Raw genomic sequence first — 24,970 nt, 5'->3', positions numbered from 1 at the left:
TTTCTGATCCAACTTTCATATTAGAATCCAAAGTGAAAGAAAGTGAAAATCGCTCAGTTGTGTCCAACTCTTTGTGACCTCATGGACTATACAGTCCGTGGAATTCTCTAGGCCAGAATACTGGAGGGAGTAGCCTTTCTTTTCTCCAGGGGATCTTCCCAACCCAGGGATCGAACCCAGGTCTCCTGCATTGCTGGTGGATTCTTTACCAGCTGAGCCACAAGGGAAGCACAAGAATACTGGAGTGAGTAACCTATCCCTTCTCCAGGGAATCTTCCCGACCCAGGAATCGAACCCGGGTCTCCTTCATTGCAGGCAGATTCTTAACCAACTAAGCTATCAGGGAAGCCTAATAGTATCCAAAGCATCCTCTTATTTTAATTTACCACCTAGAAAAGGTGACAGTGGTTAGAGTGTCATCTGACATTTGACCAAGGATTTAGGTCATCCTGAAAGTACCAGTAGAATCAAAAAACGTAAAGACATAGTTGTGGGCAAGAGTGATTAATTCACTGCCCTGAGAAGAAGTGTCTTGCTTTGCTGTCAGCACACACACACCTGGATGACAAGGGGGTGAGCTTGTACCTGCCCTTAGGTTGCTACATAGCATCACTGATTCAGTTTTTACAGAAAGACAAACATGCGGGGTACTCACTGCTCTTCCTCTGGGGACTCTGACTTTTATCTTTATACCTGCCCACTTTAAGTAGATAGGAGCTTAGATTATTATAAGAGGGGAAGCAAATAGGTCTCCTTAGTACACATGTCCTTGCCTGGTAGTCATGAAGCTAACTTGTCTTCCCCATCAGCTCTGCGATTCGATGTTTCCTGCTGTATCCCTGGGCTTCCCTTCCCTCACCCTTGTGCAGTTATCTGATGGCTATATTCTGTATTCTGTCCTTCTGTTCTGCCCTGCCAGGAAAGAATGAAATTAGAAGTAGTTTCGGACAGGTCTTTTTCAAAGGATGTGTATAATTAAAAGACTTCCCTAGTGGCTAAATGGTGAAGAATCCACCTGCCAATGCAGGAAACACAGGTGTGATCCCTGGATCAGGAAGATCCCCTGGAGTAGGAAATGGCAACCCACTCCAGTATCCTTGCCTGGGAAATTCCATGGACAGAGAAGACTGTCAGGCTACAATCCATGGGATTGCAAAGAGTCAGGTATGACGGAGCACACACGCATACATATAATTAAAACTTCTCATGAAATTGGAGTTCAGTGGGAACCCACTCCAGCAACTCTTGCCTGGAGAATCCCATGGACGGAGGAGCCTGGTAGGCTGCAGTCCATGGGGTTGCTAAGAGTTGGGCATGACTGAGCGACTTCACTTTCACTTTTCACTTTCATGCATTGGAGAAGGAAATGGCAACCCACTCCAGTGTTCTTGCCTGGAGAATCCCAGGGATAGAGGAGCCTGGTGGGCTGCCATCTACGGGGTCACACAGAGTCAGACACGACTGAAGCGACTTAGCAGCAGCAGCAGCAGCAGCAGCAGTTCATTGCTTGATAATGTTGTTTGTATTGGGTAGATCATATATCATTAAAGATGAGGGTTTTTGTAATTAAATTGACTTTAATCCTATTCCCGTATCACAGTTATTACACATTTGCATATTTAATCCAGTATGTGTCCCAGATACCCATGGTGGCACCTAGTTGCAGCCATCATGTGTATGTAAAAGAGGTAAAACAGAGCAGTTACAAATACAGCATTGGAGTCCTATCTTGGTTCATGTCTGTCTCCTCAGCTGCCCAGCTCTGTGACCTTGGCCACTTTATTTAATCGCTTTGCCCTAGTATCTTCATCTATAAAATGAGAATAGTGTAACTCTCCTAGCAGGGTGGCAGGGTATTGTGAAGATTAAGTGAAATGTGACGAAAATGCCCAAAACAGTGCCTGGGGCACATTATAGCCATGCAGCTAATGGTAACCTTTATTTATACTTTTATAAACTGCATTTTTTGGGTCACATTAAGTCCTAAATATTTTCCATGTTTCTAGTCTTCATAATTGTGTGAATACTAGATAATCTAGCACAATTCATTAAACATTTCCCTATTGTTAGACTTTTGTTTACCATTATAGATAATCCTCTTGTAAAATCTGAACAAACGGTTTCTTTGGAAAGATTTCCTAGGAGTCTAAAGATTGGATTCTGACTCCTCTGTGTTGCTTCATAAATAAGTTGTGGCAATATAAAATACTGCCTCCATGAAGGGGCTTCCAGGATGATCCAAGCGTCTCCCCCTCTGTTCATTTGTCTAACTTGCTGCCTTAGTGGCTATAAAATAGTACCTCTTTGGACCACTGAGTGGCTTGAACATGATTGCATGTTTTTGTTTGCTCTATTTTCTGCTTATTTGACTGATCTGTTGAAGCCTTTACTCACTTATCCTTTGGGTATCTGATGTTTTCCTTGTAAATTTGATTAAAATCTCTATTCTAGATTTAAATATTTTGTCACGGTGATGCACATATTTCTCAGGCTGTTCTTTGATTTGTTTATTGCTTTTCTTTTCATGCAAGGCATTGGTACCCAAATTGATCAGTCCTTTTGTTTCAAAATGGCAGTGTTCTTTTTACATTGATCTGATAAGTAATTCATTACATTTCAGCTCATAATTTTTTATTTATGTTTAATCCTTTATGCTACATAGAGTTCATTCTTATTTAGTCCACAATCTGGATCCGTCTAGTTTTCCTGCTCTTATCCACTTACCTTAATACTGTTTATCAAATAATTTCTTTATACTCATTTGGAGATACTTTTTTTTAATTTTTTTTAGATCTAATTTAAGCTCTGTATTTTCTTGCTTTCTTGGTTTATGCTTCTGTTTTTATGCACATACCATGAAAAAGTCATGTTTGCTTTTTGTTTTTCTTAATTTGCTTTTTTTGCTGTTGTCAGTGTCCTCCAGTCAAAGATCCCTGGGAACACACCCATAGTTAGACAAGTTGGGCTTATTACTGGTTGTAGTGAAGGAGACCACACAGCAGTGGGGAATCATACAGCATCTCAATAAGGAGGCCTTAGAAAAGACTTAGGGGATTCAGACTTCTTTTAGGTGATTTAGAGGAAGATTAGAGAAAGTAGAGCTTTGCTCTGTGTTAGATGCATTAAGGAGGGATAATTCGGTGAATGAGTATCTAAAGAAATCTTCTCTATGGGCCAAGGGAAAAGAATCATGGTTAAAGCTCTGTGTTCATGTTAGCCAATATAGGGGGATGTTTGATCATTTAGGGGATTTGAATAGTGTTCATGTTTTTGCCCATATACAAGCATTACAGAGTGGTCATGTCTCTTTCCTTGATCCTTGTGACCCTGTCTGATGTTGATGTCCTCTGGAGTTATTTATATTTAACACAAAAGCTTAGTGTGAATGCAGCCCAGCTCCCAGCAACACCAGGGCCTTGCTGAGTACCAGATTGGCTTTCAAATGTCAGGGGTTGCTTTTCTCTTTCTCTGTGAATTTAGTATGTGTTGCTACATAGCAATATTACACAAATAAGTGGCCTAAAATAACATAGTGTATTATCTCATGGTTTCTGTGTTTGGCACAGTATAGCAGGGTCCTTAGTTTCAGATTCTTAAAAAGTTGGTGAAGGTGCTGGCCTGGGCAGTAGTCTCATCTGAGGCTTGACTGGGGAAGGATCCACTTCCAAGTTCACATGGTGCTTGGCCGCATTCAGTCCTTCGGCACCTGTCAGCTGAGGTCAGCGGGTCTGGCTGTCAGCTAGAGACTGCCCTCAGTCCCTTGCCAGCTATGCCTCTCCAACCTCACCACTTGTTTCAGCAAGTGAAGCCCCTCCACACGTTAGTTTTATGTGACGTATTGATGTGCATGTGGTCACATTCATCCCACCATGTTTGCAGAGACTGTGGGGCTCTGTCAGAGTTGTCCACCATGGTGTGTTTGTTTTTCTCTTTAATCTTATTGCCATAAATTGGACTGAAATAAGGCAATTCATCTAAAAATCCATGCCCCTACCTTCAGGGCCTCAGTAATGAAATGCTTGAAAGTAAAGATGGAATTGAAGAATGCTCAAGAGGAAAGCCTTTTGGTGGAACTTGAAAGAAACTCAAATTGGGCTGAGATCAGGATGAATTTTTGCTTAGTGAAGAAAAGGAACAATAATTTTTAGAAGATGAAAGTGTGAAAATGATTTTGTGCCTCAGAAATGAATCAAACAGCCTGCTTGGTGCAAGTCATTGGATGGTCAGCAGGCACTGAAAAATAAAAATGAAGTGAAAAACATGCAGGCTTCTCTTTCACTGGTAAAGTTGAGCAGTTCTTATAACAGTATAGCATGGTACCTAATTCATGTGTTTCAAAGCAAGTCCCTGAGATGTGTAACTCAATTTAATATGGTTCCTGTAAAGCAATAGGGAAGAAGAACACAAAGAAGCTTCCATGTACGTAATTTATGAGCGTTGACAGAGTCCAGCCAGGGAGCTCCATCTCTGATTGTTTCCAGAAGGTGCACCCTTCCCAGAATGTGCTTGCTGAGTCATCACTGTGCCTTGTGGTACTGCTGTCTAACATGCTTACTGCATCTTATCATTCACTGTTAGAGGGAAGAGGAATCTAGTAGTGTGATTTGCAGAAAACAAAGGGTTTGGCTGTCCCCAAATTACTTCCACTCTACTATACCAGAAGGAAGGGGAAGGAAGCAGAGCCAGGCAAGGGCAGGAAGGGACTCTTACTCAGTGCCACGTGCTAACCAGCGGTACACCATTTTGACTCATGCAGCTAAGTCTTTCCTGGTCAGTGTCTCCCTGAGACAGGATATGAAACCATTTTGTAGATCGCAAGTCTGTTGGGGAATCAGGAGAATCTACCCTGCTTTGTTTCCGTGCCGTTACTGCTCTCGCAAACATGGTGAACGTTCCAAAAACCCACCAGACTTTCTGTAAGAAGTGTGGGAAGCACCAGCCCCACAGAGTGACACAGTACAAGAAGGGCAAGGATTCTCTGTGTGCCCAGGGAAACTGGCGTTATGACAGGAAGCAGAGTGGGCATGGTGGGCAGACTAAGCCGATTTTCTGGAAAAAGGCTAAAACTACAAAGAAGATTGTACTGAGTCTTGAATGCATTGAGCCCAACTGCAGATTGAAGAGCATGCTGGCTATTAAGAGATGCAAGAATTTTGAGCTGGGAAGTGATAAAAAGAGAAAGGGCCAAGTGATCTAGTTTTGAGCTTCATATTTTGTTTTATTATAAAGACAATAAAAATTTGAGATTGTTTACTTCATTTAGTTTCAGTTGGTTTTTTTAGAAGGGAAATAAAAGTGCCATCAAAAAAAAAAAAAAGAATCCACCCTAAGTTCCATATCATTGCCAGGTACTTTAAAAACACTTTATTAAATATAGTTGATTTACAGTATTATATTACTTTCAGGTATACAGTGTAGTGATTCAATATATTTATAGACTGCTCTCCTTTTAAAATTATTACAAAATAATGGCTGTAATGTATCCTTGATATGCAGGGTACCCTTGTTGCTTATTTATTTTATACATAGTATTAATAGTTTTGCCAAGAGAACACACTGGTCATAGCAAGCACCCTCTTGCAATAACAAAAGAGAACTCTACACATGGACATCACCAGATGGTCAACACCAAAATCAGATTGATTATATTCTTTGTAGCCAAAGATGGAGAAGCCCTATACAGTCAGCAAAAACAAGACTGGGAGCTGACTGTGGCTCTGATCGTAAACTCCTTATTGCCAAATTCAGACTTAAATTGAAGAAAGTAGGGAAAACCACTAGACCATTCAGGTGTGACCTAAATCAAATCCCTTATGGTTATACAGTGGAAGTGAGAAATAGATTTAAGGGACCAGATCTGATCGACAGGGTGCCTGATGAACTATGGACGGGGGTACATGACATTGTACAGGAGACAGGGATCAAGACCATCCCCAAGAAAAAGAAATGCAAAAAAGCAAAATGGCTGTCTGGGGAGGCCTTACAAATAACTGTGAAAAGAAGAGAAGCAGAAAGAAAAGGAGAAAAGGAAAGATATACCCATTTGAATGCAGAATTCCAAAGAATAGCAAGGAGAGATAAGAAAGCCTTCCTCAGAGATCAATGCAAAGAAATAGAGGGAAACAATAGAATAGGAAAGACTAGAGATCTCAAGAAAATTAGAGATACCAAGGGAACATTTCATGCAAAGATGGGCTCAATAAAGGACAGAAATGGTATAGACCTAACAGAAGCAGAAGATATTAAGAAGAGGTGGCAAGAATACACAGAACTATACAAAAAAGATCTTCACAACCCAGATAATCACAGTGGTGTGATCCCTCACCTAGAGCCAGACATCCTGGAATGTGAAGTCAAGTGGGCCTTAGGAAGCATCACGAAGAACAACGCTAGTGGAGGTGATGGAATTCCAGTGGAGCTATTTCAAGTCCTGGAAGAGGATGCTGTGAAAGTGCTGTGCTCAATATGTCAGCAAATTTGGAAAACTCAGCAGTGGCCACAGGACGGGAAAAGGTCAGTTTTCATTCCAATCCCAAAGAAAAGCAATGCCAAAGAATGCTGAAACTACTGCACAATTGCACTCAACTCACACGCTAGTAAAGTAATACTCTAAATTCTCCAAGCCAGGCTTCAACAGTATGTGAACCGTAAACTTGCAGATGTTCAAGCTGGTTTTAGAAAAGGCAGAGGAACCAGATATCAAATTGCCAACATTCACTGGATCATGGAAAAAGCAAGAGAGTTCCAGAAAAACATCTATTTGTGCTTTATTGACTATGCCAAAGCCTTTGACTGTGTGGATCACAATAAACTGTGGAAAATTCTTCAATAGATGGCAATACCAGACCACCTGACCGGCCTCTTGAGAAATCTGTTTGCAGTTCAGGAAGCAACAGTTAGAACTGGACATGGAACAACAGACTGATTACAAATAGGAAAAGGAGTATGTCAAGGCTGTATATTGTCATTCTGCTTATTTAACTTATATTCAGAGTACATCATGAGAAACGCTGGACTGGATGAAGCACAAGCTGCAATCAAGATTGCTGGGAGAAATATCAATAACCTCAGATACACAGATGACACCATCCTTATGGCAGAAAGTGAAGAACTAAAGAGCCTTTTGATGAAAGTAAAAGAGGAGAGTGAAAAAGTTGGCTTAACGCTCAACATTCAGAAAACTAAAATCATGACATCCGGTCCCATCACTTCATGGCAAATAGATGGGGAAACAGTGGCAGACTTTATTTTTGGGGGGCTCCAAAATCACTGCAGATGGTGACTGTAGCCATGAAATTAAAAGATGCTTACTCCTTGGAAGAAGAGTTATGACCAACCTAGATAGCATATTCAAAAGCAAAGATATTACTTTGCCAACAAAGGTCCGTCTAGTCAAGGCTATGGTTTTTCCAGTAGTCATGTATGGATGCAAGAGTTAGACTGTGAAGAAAGTGAGCACCGAAGAATTGATGCTTTTGAACTGTGGTGTTGGAGAAGACTCTTGAGAGTCCCTTGGAGTGCAAGGAGATCCAACCGGTCCATTCTGAAGGAGATCAGTCCTGGGTGTTCTTTGGAAGGACTGACACTAAAGCTGACACTCCTGTACTTTGGCCACCTGATGCTAAGAGTTGACTCATTGGAAAAGACTCTGATGCTGGGAGGGATTGAGGGCAGGAGGAGAAGGGGACAACAGAGGATAAGATGGCTGGATGGCATCACCAACTCAATGGACCTGAGTTTGAGTGAACTCCAGGAGTTGGTGATGGACAGGGAGGCCTGGCGTGCTGTAATTCATGGGGTCGCAAAGAGTTGGACACGACTGAGCGACTGAACTGAATGAACTGAACACTCCTTTGTGTGCATGTGTATGTACACTGACATCATTTTCATTCATCTGTTGATGGACACTCAGGTTGCTTCCACATCTTGACTTTTAAGTAATGCTGCTGTGAATATTGAGGTGCATGTACCATTTTTGAATTAACATTTATGGTTTTTGGGGATATATACCCACAAGTGGAATTACTGGATTATATAGTAGTTCTATTTTTACGCATTTGGGGGACCTCCATTCTGTTTTCCATAGGTCCTGCACCAGTCTACATCCCCATAAGTAGTGTACAAGGGTTCCCATTTCTGTACATCCTCCCTGATATGTGTTATTTATAGGCTTTTTGATGATAGCCATTCTGACAGATGTGAGATAGCTTTTTATGGTTTTGACTTACATTTCTCTAATAGTTAGTGATGTTGAACATCTTTTCATGGGCCTGTTAGCCATCTGTGCATCTTTTTTGAGAAAATGTGTGTTCAGACCTTCTGCCCATTTTTTAATTGGGTTTTTTAAAAAAAGATTGAGTTGTATGAGCTGTCTATGTATTATGAACACTAATCCCTTATTGATCATATCACTGGTAAATATTTTCTCCCATTCCGACAGTTGTCTTTTCATTTTGTCAGTGGTTTCCTTTGCTATGCAAAAGCTTTTAAATGTAATTAGGTCCTTGGAAGGAAAGTTATGACCAACCTAGATAGCATATTGAAAAGCAGAGATATTACTTTGCCAACAAAGGTCCATCTAGTCAAGGCTATGGTTTTTCCAGTGGTCAACTATGGATGTGAGAGTTGGACTGTGAAGAAAGCTCAGTGCCGAAGAACTGATGCTTTTGAACTCTGGTGTTGGAGAGGACTCTTGAGAGTCCCTTGGACTGCAAGGAGATCCAGCCAGTCCATCCTAAAGGAGATCAGTCCTGAGTGTTCATTGAAAGGACTAATGCTGAAGCTGAAACTCCAATACTTTGGCCACCTGATGCGAATAGTTGACTCATTGGAAAAGACCCTGATGCTAGGAGGGATTGAGGGCAGAAAGAGAACAGGATGACAGAGGATGAGGATGGCTGGATGGCATCACCGACTTGATGGACATGAGTTTGAGCAAACTCCAGGAGTTGGTGACGGACAGGGAGGCCTGGCGTGCTGTGATTCATGGGGTCTCAGAGTCGACTGAGCAACTGAACTGAACTGAACTGAGGTCCCATTTGTTTATTTTTAGTTTTATTTATTTATTTTGCCTTAGACAGGTCCAAAAGAATATTGCCATGATTTATGTTAAAGAGTGTTCTGCCAATGTTCTTTTCTAGGAGTTTCATGGTTTCATGTCTTACATTTAGGTCTTTAATACATTTTGAGTTTACTTTTGCATGTGGTGTTAAGAAATGTTCTAATCTTATATTTTTATGTGTTTCTATCCAGTTTCCCCAGAACTACTTGTAAAGAATCTTTTAAAAGCCATTGTATAGTCTTGCCTCCTTTGTTTTAGATTAATTGATCATAGGTGTGTGGATTTATTTCTGAGCTTTCTGTTTGCATTGATCTATGTGTCTGTTTTTGTACCAGTAGCATGCTGTTTTTAATTTCTGTAATTTTGTAGCATAATTTGAAGTTGGGGAGCGTGATACCTCTAGCTTTGTTCATTTTTCTCAAGATTGTTTTGGTAATTTGGGGTATTTTCTGGTTCCATATAAATTTTGGAATTATTTGTTCTAGTTCTGTGGAAGTGTCATGGGTATTTTGAAAAGGATTACATTAAATCTGTAGATTGCTTTGGGTAATATGGTCATTTTAATAATATTAATTCTTCCAATCCAAGAGCACAGGATATCTTTTCCATTTAAATCATCTTCACTTTCACTTTTCAGTGTTTTATAGTTTTCAGCATTCAGGTCTTTCACCTCCTTGGTTAAGTTTATTCCTTGGTAACTTTTTTGGATGTGGTTTTAAATGGGATTTTGTTTTAACTTTCTGATAATTCATATTAGCATATAGAAATGTAACAGATTTCTGTATATTGATCTTGTGTTCTGAAACCTTACAGAATTCACTTACTAGTTCTAATTGTTTTTTGGTGGAGACTTTAGGATTTTCTATATATAGTACCATGTCATTTGAAAATAATAACAATTTTACATCTTCCCTTCCAGTTTGATGCCTTTTCTTTCTTTCCTTCTCTGTCTGTGTCTCCCTCTCCATCCCTTCCTCACCCTTTCTTTCTCTCTCTTTCTTTCTTGTCTGATTGCTGTGGTTAGGATTTCAATACAGTGTTAAATATAAGTAGTAAGAGTGGACATTCTTGTCGTCTTCCTGATTTTAGGGGAAAGGCTTTCAGCTTTTTCCCATTATGTATGATGTTAGCTGTGGGTTTGTTATAACTGGCCTTTATTGTGTTGATATATATTCCCTTTATACCCATTTTGAGAGTTGTTATCATGAATGAATGTTAAATTTTGTCAAGTGCTTTTTCTGTGTCTATGATCCTATGATTTTCATCTTTCCTTTTGTTAATGTGGTTTATAACATTGATTTGCAAATGTTGGATCATACTTACAATCTTGGAGTAAATCCCACTTATCACAGTTAATGGTTCTTTGTATATATTGTTGAATTCAGTTTCCTGATGTTTCACTGAGGATTTTTGCATCTACATTCATTAAAGATACTGGCTTGTAATTTTCTTTTTTGACAGTGTCTTTGGTTTTGATAGCAGAATAAAGATGGTTTAATAGAATGAATTTGTGAGTGTTCTATCCTTGAATTTTTTTTGGAATAGTTCAGGAAGGATAGGTATAAGTTCCTTGTATGTTTGGTAGAATTCTACAGTGAAGCCACCTGGTCCTGACCTTTGTTTACAGAGGTGGTTTTTTTTCCTATTTCATATCCAGTAGTCTGTCAAATTATTTATTCTTGACTTAGTTTTGGCAGACTGTATGTTAGTAGAAACTTGCCTGTTCTAAGTTGTACAATTTGTTTGTATATAACTAGTTATACCATTCTCTTATGAGTTTTATATATCTATGGCATCATTTGTTATTTCTTCTCTTTAATTTCTTATTTTGTTTGAGTCCTCTTTCTTTTTTCTTCCTTATAAGCCTGGCTAAATGTATTCAGTTAAGATTATCTTTTAAAGAAAAAAAGACTGCTCTTAGTTTGATTGATTCCCTCCTCCCACCCCCCACCCCGCATTGTTCTTTTGATCTCTATGTTGTTTATTTCCTCTCTGATCTTTATAATTTCCTTCATTCTGCTGACTTTGGGCTTTGTTCTTTTTCTGATTCCTTTACATGCTAGGTTGTTTATTTGAGACCTTTTTTGTTTCTTGGAGAAGACCTGTTTTTCTTGTTTCTTGTAAACTTCCCTCTTAGAACTGCTTTTGCTGCAGTAAAAGTTGTATTTCCATTTTCTTTTGTCTGTAGTTATTTTCTGATTTTCCCTTTGAGTTTATCATTAACTCATTGGTTTTTTAGTAGCATGTTGCTTAGTCTTCACGTTTGTGCTGTTCTTGTTTTTCTTTCTATAACTGATTTCTAGTTTTATACCATTGTGGTGGGGTAAAAAAAATGCTTATACAATTTCTGTCCTCTTAGGGTTGTTGAGACTTAGCTGTGGCCTAGCATGTGATCTGTCTTGGGAGAGTGTTACATGTATTCTTGAAAAGAATGTGTATTCTGCTGCTTTGGGATGGAGTGTCTTGTAGATACCTGTTACATCCAATTGGTTGGTTATATCATTGAAGACCTCTGTTAGCATAGTGATTTTCTCTCTGGGTGATCCGTCCATTGATATAAGTGGGGTGCTAAAGTCTACTACTGTTGTATTATTGTTGGTTTCTTCATTTGTGTCTGTTAATATTTTCCTCATATATTTAGGTGCTCTTATATAGGATGTGTATCTGTTAACATATATCCTCTCCTTGTATTGATCCCATTATCATCATACAGTGCCCTTCTTCATCTTTTGTCAGAGACTTTGTTTCAAAGTCTATTTTGTCTGGTATGAACATTGTTACACCTACTTTCTTGTCATTTCTGTTTGCATGAAATGTCTTTTTCTCCCCTCACTTTTATAGTCTGTGTATGTCTCCAGCTGTAAAGTGAGTCTCTTATAAACAGTACATAGATGAGTCTTGTTTTGGGTTTGTTTTTTTATCCAGTCATCTACCCTGTGTCTTCTGATTGGTACATTTAGTCCATGGATCCGTGCATGCATGCTGTCACTTTAGTCATGTCCAACTCTGTGTGACCCTGTAGACTGTACCCCACCAGGCTCCTCTGTCCATAGGACTCTCCAGGCAAGAATACTGGAGTGGGTTGCCAGTTCCTCCTCCTGGGATTCTTCCCGAGCCAGGGATCAAACCTGTGTCTCGTATATCTCCTGCATTGGCAGGTGGATTCTTTGCCATTAGTGCCACCTGGGAAGCCCCAGGCTATGGATATTCAAAGTAATTATTGATAAGTATGTACTTATACATATCTACTTTATACATACATAGCTATTTTATAACTTGTTTTCCTATTATCTTTATAGTTCTTCTCTGTTCTTCTTTTTTTATTTCTTCCTTTGTTGTTCTTTAAAGGTATGCTTGTGTTTCCTTCTAGTCTTTGTGTATCTATTGCAAGCTTTTGATTTGTGATTACCATGGGGTTCATATACCTTGGCTTCCAACTATATCTACTTGTTTTAAACTTACAGTCATGTAAGTTCAGACACATTCTAAAGAATCTAGAAAATTCTAAAGAATTTTTTTACTCCCCCCCCCCAACATTTTGTGGTTTTGATGTCACATTTTACATCTTTAGGTCTCTCCCTTCACTATTGTTTGTAGTCATAGTTGCTTTTACAGTTTTTTGTCTTTTAACCTTCATCCTAGCTTATTTAAGTGAATGATCCTCAGCCCTCACTATATATTTGCCTTTCCTAGTGGGATTTTTCCTTTTCTATGCATTCTTACTTTTTGTTATAGCCTTTTGTTTTCCTTCTAGAGAAAGTGCTTTAACATTTTAGGATAGGTTTGGTATTGATGAACTCTTTGTTTTTACTTGTCTGAGAAGTTCTTTATCTCTCTTTCAACTTCAGTTCTAAGTTATAAATTTGCTGGGTAGCATATCCTAGGTTGTAGGATTTTCTCTTTCAGCATTTTGAGTATATCATACCACTCCCTCTATCCTGCAGAGTTTCTGCAGAAAACTCAGCAGATAGCCTTACGGAGGTTCCCTTGTATATGACTCTGTTTTTCTCTTGCTGCCTTTAAAACTCTCTCTTTAGTTTTAACTGTTGCAGTTTTAATTATGCTATATCTTCACTGGGTCTGATTGAGTTCATCTTGTTTGGGACCCTCTGTGCTTCCTGTACCTTGATATCTTTCCTTCTTCAGGTTTGGGAATGTTTAGCTATAATTTAATCAATATATTTTTAGCTCCCTTTTCTCTCTTTTCTACTGATATCCCTTAATGTCCATGTTGATAACTCCTGATGTTATCTCAGAGATCTTTTAAACTGCTCTCATTTTTTCATATTTAGTTTCTTTCTGCTGTTCTAACTGGATGATTTCCGTAATTCTGTCTTCCAGATCACTTCTGTGTTCTTCCTTATTGCTTAGTCTGCTTTCATTCTTTCTGGTGTGTTTTTCATTTGTTATCATATTTTTCATTTCTGACTCATTCTTTATATTTTCTAGTTCCTGGTTAAAATTTTCACTGTATTAATCTATTCTTTTCCATAATTCAGTCAGCATTTTTATTACTAATGCTTTGAATTCTTTATCTGGTAATTTGTTTATTTGTATTTCTTTTTTTCCCAGCGATTTCTTTTGCTCTCTCAATTGAGACCAGCTCCTCTGCCTTCTCGTTTTACTTAAATTTCTCTTCTTCTATGAATTTACATGAAATAGTTACCTATTGCAGTCATGAAGGGTGTCTTTATGTGTGTGTCCCTATACAGACTGCATGTGCCTACTACCTTTGGTGGGAGAGCTGGATTTGACATCAGAGCAAGTCACGTCTTTCCTCAGAGATATACTGGCAGCTCTCACCTTGGCAGAAGGTGGGGCTGTAGTTGGAGGGGCTTGAGTTGGAGCCAGTTGTAAGCTAAAGCTTCCCGTCTGCTCAGTGCCCATTACTGCTGTGTCAGGAACAGGGATAGATCCCCAGTTGCTGAAACAGAAGCCCTGAGGGCTGACTCCAAGCTAACTGTTCCCTTTAAGTGTGTGCTTTTCCCTTTCTTGGCGCTGAGACCCATGCTTCTCACAGGGGAGCAGTGCTGGAGCAAGAGGAGCCTCTGTGGGCTCTCAGCTCAAGATAGGTTGCAGGCTGTGGTGGGCCAGCCATAGACAGAGGCCAGGGCTGCCTCCCAAGTGCCACCTGTGCAAGCACCACCAAAGGCTGCCCCCACCCTATTCAGACGGCTTTGGGTCCAAGTCTTCTGTTGTCCCTCATAGACAATCACTACCCCCAGCCTCTGCCTCCCCTGCCATGTCATAGAGCCATGTCACAGGACAGATGGGGACCCGTGTGGGTTTTCAGTCTTGATCAGACTGCAGGCTGTGGGGCCTGGGCGCCATCAGAGATTGGAGCTGCTTCTGATGCGCTGCCCGAGTGAGTGCCAGCAGTGGCTGGGCTCTCACCTGAGTCATGACAACCCTCAGCCCCTTATGGAGCTGCAATATGAAATGAGTGAGGCTGGGATGTTTGCTTGTCTCAGGCTGGGGCATATGCCAGGGCAGTTGTAGGAAACCGGGCTGCCACTGGAGCAGTCCTCAGTCCACCCTCCACTCTGCCCTGAGAGCAAGCAGATGTGCTTCTCACAAGCACAGTCTAGGCTTGCCACAGCCCCCCTGTTAGTCCCATTGGCCCTCCAGTCAGCTCAGGGGGCTCATCTTCCGTGTGCTGGACCCCAGACCATGAGGAACCCAACATGAGCTTGAAGTGCTCACTCCCTGGGACGGATCTCCACTTGTGTGATCTCCCCTTTCCTCTACGTTCCCTGCTAGGGGACCTGACCTGATCACTTTTCTTCCCTTCCTACCTGATTTGTTGTTGTTTAGTCACTAAGTTGTATCCAACTCTTTTGTGACCCCATGGACTGTAACCTGCCAGGCTCCTCTGTCCATGGGATTCTCTAGGCAAAAATACTGGAGTATGTTGCCATTTCCTTCTCCAGAGGATTTTCCTGACTCAGGGATCGAATCTGCATCTCCTGCATCGGCAGGCGGATTCTTTACCACTGAGCCACCGAGGAACCTCTCCTGCCTGATTACATGTGGATTTTTCTTACAGACCTTGCTTCCACTTCCCAGTTAGTTTTCAGTAGGAACTGTTCCATATATAAGTGTATTTTTGACAATTCACGGAGGAGGTAAATTCCATGTCTTCTTTCTCCACTGTCTTTATCAATTTCCATTCCAAATACTTTTTATACTATTTTCTTGTTTAATTTTCAAAAGAGCATGTTGCCTCTTTGCTTATAATCCTCTGCCTCCTTCCGTCATTATACTTACTCAGTATGCAATTGAAGTTAACCGATTTATGTGTACATTGTTATCGTTGTTTAGAGTCATGTCTCACTCTTTGCAACCCCATGGCCTGCAGCACGCCAGGCTCCTCTGTCCTCTCCATCTCCTGGAGTTTGCTCGAACTCATGTCCATTGAGTCAGTGATACTATCACTGACTCATCCTCTGTCACCCCCTTCTCCTCTTCCCTGGTGCTCAGATGGTAAGGAATCCACCTGCAATGCAGGAGACCAAGGTCGATCCCTGGGTCCGGAAGATTCCCTGAAGAAGAGAATGACAACCCACTCCAGTATGCTTGCCTGGGAAATCCCGTGGACAGAGGAGCCTGCTGGGCTAATGACTGAGTAATGACTCAGTAAATAATACGTTTACTTTTACCTATGTAGATTGGATCACATTTTACCGTTCTCTATAATGTTGGAGCCTCACCAACCACCTGGCAGAGTTGGTACTCAATACATAAGCATGTGACAATGTATCTATTTAGGAAATGGAACTAAGATCAGTGGAAATTTGTCCACTACCATGTAGCTAATAATAAGTCCCAGGTTTGCATACATGCCTGCTGACTTCGAAACCAGTCTCTGTGGCAGGATAGTGTGCTCAGAGGGCAGCCTCCTTGGCCATCCTTAGTGTCTGCCTCCCAGGCTTTTTTCAGTGACAAAGCATCTTTAGGCTCTCCCAGTGTCTAACCTCCCACCTTGGGCTGAGTGGAGTGAAGAGGCCAGGTCATGTTGGAAACTAACCACAGAAGCAAGTAAAAAGGAAAATGACGCAGCCCAAGCGCTCACACACAGTTGCACCTAAGCTACTGAAAACTGTGGAATTTTCTATTTGGAGTATGTGAGTGGTTTTTGATATCACTGGAAAATACCACACTGAAATGTTCTCATCCACCTCTCCAGAGTGTAATATCCTAGCCAGAAGACTGTCAACATCTCAATCTTACTCTAAGATGAGGCATTTTGGGTCATCAGGAGACTTATTTTTAGAAGGAATTCTTTTTCTCAGTAGGTTTTGAAATGTTTTCCTGTCCAGCAATTAAGAGATTCTGACACAAATTACTTCTGACCTTTTGATTCTGAGAGCGGTTCTCTGGCATTTCATCAGAAGCCTGTATTCTGTCTTGAAATTTTATTTTTCAAGAGCATTTGGGGCATCTCATTAGGTGATTAGGACCTGGGTGTAACCACAGAGAGGTAATGGCCATGGTCTGGTCAGGGATGCGCATATAAAAACCCAACGGAAGGAAAGTCTCCTCTAAAGAAAGCAGACAGCCACGTTGGCAGGTGTGGGCTGCATTAGAGTAGGTTTTGTGCCCCCTCAACCATGGTCACGTTCGCTCTACATGGTACAGCCAGCCGAGAAAATTGCCAAAAGTTCTGTCACTCATTTCACCTCAAGAGTAGCCTTCTAGGAGCCTTTTGCTTGCAAGTGATAAAAACTCTAGCAAAAAAGAGCCTTTTCAGCTCTCATAACAGGAAGTGGGGGTGTCCATGAGAGCAGGGGTCCCCGGGACTCACCTGCCTTGTCATCTCTCTTTGCCCTTGAAAACTTGCTTCACTCTGCGTTCCTGTCTGTCGCCTGGGGGACCTCACCACAGACTGTTGCAGTCTCCAGCACCCTCCCACATCTGTGGGTGAAGTCCTAAGAAGGGGTTCTCCTTTGTTGGTTACAGGCTTCCCTTGTGCCTGAGCTGGTAAAGAATCTGCCTGCAATGCAGGAGACCTGAGTTCTATCTCTGGGTTGGGAAGATCCCCTGGAGAAGGGAAAGGCTCCCCACTCCAGTATTCTGGCCTGGAGAATTCCATGGACTGTATAGTCCATGGGGTTGCAAAGAGTCAGACACGACTGAGGGACTTCACTTTCACTTGTTGGTTACAGGTCAGGTCACATACTCCTCAGCCAGTTGCTCTGGCCAGGAAGTGGGCTTGTTGATCGACAGTCCCTCTGGAACAAGAGAGAGGATGGGAAACAGTGATTCCCCAAAGGCAGGGCATCGCTGTTACTAAACCAGAGGGTGCTGGGTATTTGTGATGGCGGTACTGCCAGGAGCCTGTGTTCACAGAAGGTCCTTAGGGATTCCATCTCGCTAAGGCATTGACCCGCGAGAATCAATGGCTAATATGTCATCTGCCCTCTTCATGCTCTTATTTCTCTGCTCTGATGTTGTATTTCCAATTAGTGTTACAAAGTCTTCTCAAAATAAAGAAAGTTGCTATAATTTATAGGTATTTTAAGTCTTCAGCATGATTTCTTTCCTGCCAGACAGCTGACAGAATTAACCCCTTGGATGGAATGATCTTTTTCTTCAGCTACTGAGCAGTACTATGTCCCAGGCAGTGTCAGGTATAAGGACAGGGATAGAGTTATAAATTCTCACTGAGGCATGGTGCTCCCCTGAGGAGCCCCTGGGTAGAAGTCAGTCAGCCTGTAAAAAGAATTACGGAATAATGTAATTCATGTTTTCAAATCAAGTAGCCATTTGCTACTTGATTGGTGTTGCCAGTCGAAATGTCAGTATCTGCCCAAAGAGACGTGACAGTTGGGTATTTTTGATACTGAACTTTTCTCCTGTTAATAGACAGAATGGATGACTTTAAAATTATACCCCACTGAGGTGAAATGGAAAGTGATTGTTCAAGAGGGCTAGGGACTGGGTGAAGATACCAGTCCCCAGGACCTTGGCTGAGTCAGAGAAGGTCATGGGATGCTAAGCAACCAGGAGTCCCTGACTCTTCTAGACAGTCTGTCCTGAGCTAGAGCCAGTGTGATTTCTGATAAGCTTAGGTGTGAATGTTTCTAATCTCATCACCTATCCCCACCCAAAAAGAAAAACCATTTCGACAATGGCATGCAGGATACAGGAGAGGAGCTGCCCTCTTGGGGCCCTACTACTGCGACACAGAAGAACACAGGTTCTAATCAGGGTGATGAGGGCTGGCGAGGGAGGGATTTTTTAAACCCTTTCCTCCTAGACTCCCATTTCTTTACATAAGGTCACAGGTACTAGACTGGTCATATTCTAAATCTGTAAACTTCTGGAAGGCCAGGATTTCATCTTCCATCTCTGTGTTTCTGTCACCTAACCCATCATGTGTGTATGCTGTGCTCAGTCACATCCAACTCTTGTGACTGTAAACCACAGCCTACCAGGCTCCTCTGTCCATGGAATTTTCCAGCCAAGAATACTGGAGTGGGTTGCCATTTCCTTCTCTAGAGGATGTTCCTAACCCAGGGACCAAGTCCACATCTCCCGCCTTGCAGGCTGATTCTTAACCACTCTGCCGCTTGGCAGATCATAACACTCAGCAGAAGCCTCTTCCAGTCGTCCATCAACCTCGGTGGAGACTCACCCATAGCCATTACGGGTAACTCCCTCCTGTGGATCCTCTGATGTGTGGATCAGCTCCTGTTGTCTTCTTCATAGCACTGCTCACAAGGCACTGTTTCATTTGTCTCTGCCTCTTTCCCAGGACTAGAATGCATGCTGTCAACCAGAGCTGGGAACATTGTATATCACCTTTGCCATAATGGGGTTTTCATAAACATTTGTTGGAGGAAAGAAAAAAGAAAGGAAGGCAGGAAGAAGAAACCAGAAGACCATGTAAAACTCTCTCTTTCTCTGAAACAGTGAAGGCTTGGGGAGAAGGTGGCAGGTACAACACCTTTATTTATAAATGAGCAGGTATTACCTGACTAGACTGTGAGGGTCCAGAGATGAGGTTTGTGTCTTTTTCCACGTTCCAAATGCCTAACACTTTGTCCTACATGTAATAGGATCTGAGTAAAAGTTAGTTGATGAAACAAAGTGGTGAGAGAGATTTAAACCGATCCAAATTTAGAGATGAAGAAATTTCCCAGGTGGCTCAGTGGTTAACACTCTACCTGCCAATGCAGAAGATTGGGTTGAGAAGATCTCCTGGAGAAGGAAAAGGTAACCTACTCTAGTATTCTTGCCTGGGAAATTCCACGGACAGGTTACAGTCCATGGGGTTGCAAAAGAGTCAGATACAACTTAGCAACTAAACAACAATCCAAAAAAACCTGTAAATCTGGAAAGAATGATGCTAATAATATGTTTGTGTCTCAGAACTGCTCCAGGATTTCCTAAATTCTGACTAAGTTATGCAATATGCAAAAACTAACAGTGCAGAGAATGGTATTGTGGTATTAGCTAATGAACTGGCCTGATGGGATTGTCCCAAGCCACACAGCCTATATAGCTTATACCCTTTCAGGTTCTTCAGCAATTTGGATGAAGACAGAGGAATTAGCTTCATCTGATTTAAGTGTCATTTAAAGCTAGAAAAGAATAGGTGACTAATACATTAGAGAGTGGAATCAACATTCAAAAATATCTTGGATTGAAATTTTAAGCCCAAACTATTAAGTTTATTTTTTTTTAAGTAAGCATGAACTCTCTTATTTCAGAAAAATAAGTTACACCAATTCAGGATTTGATGAGCATGCCATCTGACCTGACATTAGCTTGTGTGGGTAAAAATAGGATGTTTGGGGTTTTGTACATGCCTCTGCTCACCTTGGGGCCCAAAATTATGCTTCAAAAACTCACCAAGGCTGCATGAATATGGGTCTTTGAAATTCATGGGATTTCATTAGTGGGAGTCAAGAATATTGAAAAGCACATTTATGTATGCTGTTTCATTAATGGGAGTAGAATGTAGATAAGGGAAAGTGGGTGGTCCCATCCCAGTCTGCCATGCTCAGATTCCATCAGGAATGCTTGAAAAGGATTATGAGCTAGGGTATGTCCAAGGGAGAGCAGCCAAGATGGTGAAAGGAGCTGACATCTTCTTGTAAAGCTTGGAATGCTTCTGTATTAGAAAACTTGAACTGTTATATGAGAGTGATTATATTTTATCTCTGTGGCTTCAGGGAGAAATGAGCATGTATGTTTGAGTTTGCATGTCTGTTTCTGCTCTTCGTTTCTGCTGACTTGCTCATGAAATTGTGTGTGCTTTTGATTTTTGACTGTGAGTTCATTCTGCTTGGACATTTCTCTATTGAGACCTGGAATTGGAGCTCTGTTCTTCCAGAGAGGATTTTCTTTTGCTCTTACGTGCACCTGGGCATACCCAGCTCAGGCCCATTGTGCATGTAGTAGGTTTTTGGTATCATTTAGGTAGTGCGTGCGTTTAGGTTATAGAACTGCACAAGGGCAAATCCATTCTAACAAAATCTGATTGCAGACTTTTTTCCTTCCTACATCTGTGCCAAGGATTATGCAAAGCAGTTGTTGAATTCTAAAAATTAAAGGTTGAGATCAATTGGTTTTGGCAAATACTCTGAAGAAAAAGGGCTTCCCTGGTGGCTCAGACAGTAAAGCATCTGCCTGAAATGTGGGAGATCTGGGTTTGATCCCTGGGGCAGGAAGATCCTCTGGAGAAGGAAATGACAACCAACTCCAATACTCTTGCCTGGAAAATTCCATGGACGGAAGAGCCTGTTAGGCTACAGTCCATGGGATCCCAAAGAGTTGGACATGACTGAGCAACTTCACTCACACATTCAAGAAAAAAGCCAGCCTCCATGGGTACACCTACCTCCTGGATTCTCACTTTCACTTTTTGGATTTCTAGGATTTCTTACATCCTTTCTAGCTCACAGATTTTTTTAAGATTAAAAAATAAATATTTTATATTGCCTGTTTACATGTTTTCAGTGGGAGGGTTCATCAGGGTCCAACAACTGAAATTCGTCTGCTCAGTGTGGAGAATTTGTGGCATCTTCTTGATATAGGGACCCCTCATTTTTTTAGGGATCCCTTATTATTGACAGCTTTAGTGGCCATATTTTAATGGCGGGACATAGGAGAGATTCCTGTATCAGGAAGGTTCTGTTCAGTTCAGTTGTTCCGACTCTTTGTGACGCCATGGACTGCAGCACTCTAGGCCTCCCTGTCCATCTCCAACTCCTGGAGTTTACTTAGGAAGATAGATGTGTAGATATGACCTTTTGGGTGTCTTCCATTATGAAAGTATATAGTTTTAGCTAAAGTAATCATTTTTTGTTTCTCTTAGGAATTTACTATGTTGAACTGGACTAATATTATTGAATGACATTTATATCTGGTTCCCCTTAGAATAGAAGCTGCAAACATCTGTCAGTTATTAGAAAACACTGAATCTGCACTAGATGCCATCTTAATCCACCCTGTCATTTTGAAAGCACGTTCTTAATCTGAAATTGTTGAACAAAATTAGATTGGCATTTTAGCCCTTGCTCTAATGTAAACACAAATGGAATATTTATAGGTGGTTGGCATTCTTTGAGAGACATTGGGCTTTTCAAGTAGAAATCAGTTAACTTACCCCAAGAACTTAATTTTTTTCTGTCAAGGATTTACTATAAAGCCCCTTCTATTCTCCATCTGTCCAATGTAGTCTCATCCTTTAAGATCCAACTTGGTCAGTTCCAGTTTTCTTTTGAGAAGACTCAGTGAACAGAATGTCAAATGAGCCATACTGTTTCAGAGACCTTGGTCTAGTTCTTTTGGCTTTGAGGAGGGTATTTGAAAGAAATGAAAATTTTCAGTTACTTAACACAGAAAGTGTGTTTCAAATAGAGAACAATCAGCTTTCTGTTGACTAGATTAAGAACTCTCTTCAGTTCAGCTCTAGAATAAATGATTTTTTCTGTTCTAAAACTAACTTCCCATTAAACAAAGAAGTTTGCATAGCACCATCTCTAGACGTAGGCAAATGGAGGAATTCGCAGATTTATATGTACTGGGAGCTTGTTCATGTGCATATTGTTCATGTTAATTGCACTGGAGAAATGTCAGATGTGGAAATGGCACTTAATATACTGACATGAATGCTTTGCAGATGCAAATTTAAGGGGCTACACAGAGCAATGAGAATTGCTACCTAGCAACAAGAGAAAGGATTTTGAAAGCCCATTTTTGCTTGGAACATATACTGTTGTGAGAGTTGTTTAATAGTAAGTTTATATGGAGACTTGAGCATCCTTTCTGTGAACTACAAATATTTTCTCTCTGATTGGTTTGAAGCAGTTGTCTAGTAAAAGTGGAATCAGAAAACTGTCCCCTCTTGGTGTTACAGATGGGCCCACTGCACTGGTAGAGCTGTGTTAGTGAGGCTGTGCCAGTCGGTGAGTTAGCTAGGCCCCTTAAAGTAACAGGGCTCAAAATTTTTAGTTTCAAGAGCCTGTACGAACTCTTAAAAGTTACTGCATGTTCATCACTCAGTCATGTCTGACTCTTTGTGACCCTATGGACTGACCCACCAGGCATGGGATTGGGATTTTCCAGGCAAGAATACTGGAGTGGGTTGCCATTTCCTACTCCAAGGAGTCTTTCTGACCCAGGGATCAAACCTGCATCTCCTGAGTCTTCTGCATTAGTAGGCAGATTCTTTCCCACTTACCAACCTGGGAAGCTAAAAATTACTGCTGCTGCTACTGCTAAGTCACTTCAGTCGTGTCCAACTCTGTGCGACCCCACGGACGTCGGCCTATCAGGCTCCGCTGTCCCTGGGATTCAAGGAGGTCCTAAAAGCTTACATATTAATTCACTTGCAAATAATAATGATAAATGTTTTACACATTAGCATCAGAGCAGTGATACCATCACATGGTCATATAGCAGCTGGAAAATTTCAATGTATGAGCATGAGAGAATGAGAGAAAAAAAATTGTATCTTAGTATCATTGTGAAAAGTATTTTGACTTCAAAGAACCCTGAAAGGATCTTAAAGAACCATGTGACTAAAAATTTTAAGTGAGAGAGAGCAGGAGAGCCAGTGAGCCTGGAAGTCCTCTTTCCAGATAGCAGGATAGCTACTGATGTTCCTGTAAGAAAGTTTCTTGAAAGTGTCAAAGGCACAGTTTCTAACAAGGCTGTGTTTGTTGCCAGGTACACTGATAAGAGGGTGTGAAAGCTAAGTGGGAAATGTAGTCGGGACTGTGGCCATAAAAGCAGTTTACCAGCAGGAAAGCATGCTGAGAGTTGGAAACATCATCCAACTCATGCCAGGTACAGAATAGCACTGGATGTGTACATCCCTACCCCCTCACCCCTGCAGCCTGGAGAAAGCCTTGCTGGGAGGTGACTGAGATGGGGATACCCTGCAGCCCTCTTGCTCATAGTTTGGCCTGATCCAGAGGCAAAAGGACAGTCGGAGGTGGTCAGGGCAGTCAAGGCATCCTGACGTCAAACCTAGAGACACACCATGGGCGTAGTCCCTGTGTTGGGGAGTTAATTCCGTTTCAGATATCAATTAACCATGAGATAGAAGGTTTGTGTAAATCTGCTAGTAAAGTACTGAATAAAATGCTCTGAGGATATGCCAGTGACATTTTGGAAGTCAGTATCAAGGAATCTAAGATAAAGGTTAAAACCCAAATCTGAAATTAAGAAGAAAGCTACTAAATACGTAACAAGCTAAGTGGACAAATTGATAACTTAGTTCAGGATGATGCAGTCAAAATGGAGGAGATATAACTGGTGAGATTGTATGTGTGCATGCTCAGCTGCTCAGTCACGTCTGACTCTATGGACTGTAGCCCTTCAGGCTTTTTCCATCCATGGAATTTTCCAGGCAAGAACACTGGAGTGGGTTGCCACTTCCTTCTCCAGGGAATCCCTCACCCAGGAATTGAACCCCTGATTCCTGCATCTCCTGCTTTGTCAGGTGGATTCTTTGCCACTGAGCCACCTGCAAAGCCCAAGATATAATTAATTATAATTATGTTTCTGACAAGTGGCTTGAAAATCAAGGAGTGCTCTTTCCTTCCGCCCCCCTTTTTTAATACTCTCAAATAATTTTCAGAAATAGTTCTTCTTCCGTAGACTACAAGTGGTAAATATCTTGATGTGCCCAATGTTACATTTTTAAAAGTTAACTCCAATTTGAAGAAATTCAGATAAGCTGGAGCATCTTAGTTGACATTTTCCAAAATTTCAGGTGTCAGGGCTAGCTGTGCTGTAATACCAAATGCTTATGTTTTCTGTTTCCTTTACGGCATGGCCTCCCTGCTCACAAGATGGAAAATGATGTTTCTTGCCATTTTAGGCAGCCACATCCAGCTGGTTGTCTCCCACCTCCAGAGTCGTTAAGCAGCAGGAACACTCATCGTCTGTTAATGGTGCCTCTGAATTCCTCAGGGAAATTCTTAACCAATATAAATGCTGACTGTACCGTCCAGTTCCTCCTTTTCACATTTCTGTCTCTTCCCCATAACTTTCAAACTTATGATCACTGTTAAAACATCCACAGAGAATCAAATATTCAAATAGTTTTGTTGCACTTGAGCTTCAGACCAGTGATTAGCTTGGAATTGGGATGTTTCCAGTAGAGAAGGCAGTGCGGCTATAATGGGTGTTCATTGGCAGGTGAATGAAGCTATCTATTCTGTGATCACCCAAGACAGGTTTTAAGGACTTCTCTTGGAATAGGATCATCTTTCTTGTTTCTTCTTCCTGGGGCTTCCCTCTGGTATCTTGAGCCAAGTGTTTGTTTTCATCATCTGCGCCAAGCTGCCTCCAAGTGGCCATCTGCCCCCTTGTGTGCATGGTTTCTTGGTATTGTTGCTACATTCATCTCATCACCCCAACCAGAACTCTCTCCCTTCCTCCCCTCCA

At 41.3% G+C, this 24,970-nt stretch overlaps 2 protein-coding genes across 4 annotated transcripts in view; both read left to right on the top strand.

Moving 5' to 3' along the window:
* The window catches only part of CCDC93 (coiled-coil domain containing 93), a 107,123-nt gene that overhangs the window by 46,368 nt on the left and 35,785 nt on the right, over positions 1–24,970 (top strand). The window lies entirely within an intron of this gene.
* Positions 4,883–5,197, top strand: LOC138076801 (large ribosomal subunit protein eL42-like). Its single transcript, XM_068969118.1, has one exon. The coding sequence runs from the start codon at positions 4,883–4,885 to the stop codon at positions 5,195–5,197; it is 315 nt and encodes a 104-aa protein (XP_068825219.1).

The sequence above is a fragment of the Capricornis sumatraensis genome, chromosome 3 (assembly GCF_032405125.1).
Source record: "Capricornis sumatraensis isolate serow.1 chromosome 3, serow.2, whole genome shotgun sequence".
NCBI classification, from domain to species: Eukaryota; Metazoa; Chordata; class Mammalia; order Artiodactyla; family Bovidae; genus Capricornis; species Capricornis sumatraensis.
The sequence above is the reverse complement of the archived record's forward strand: the minus strand, read 5'-3'. Positions and strand labels throughout refer to the sequence as shown.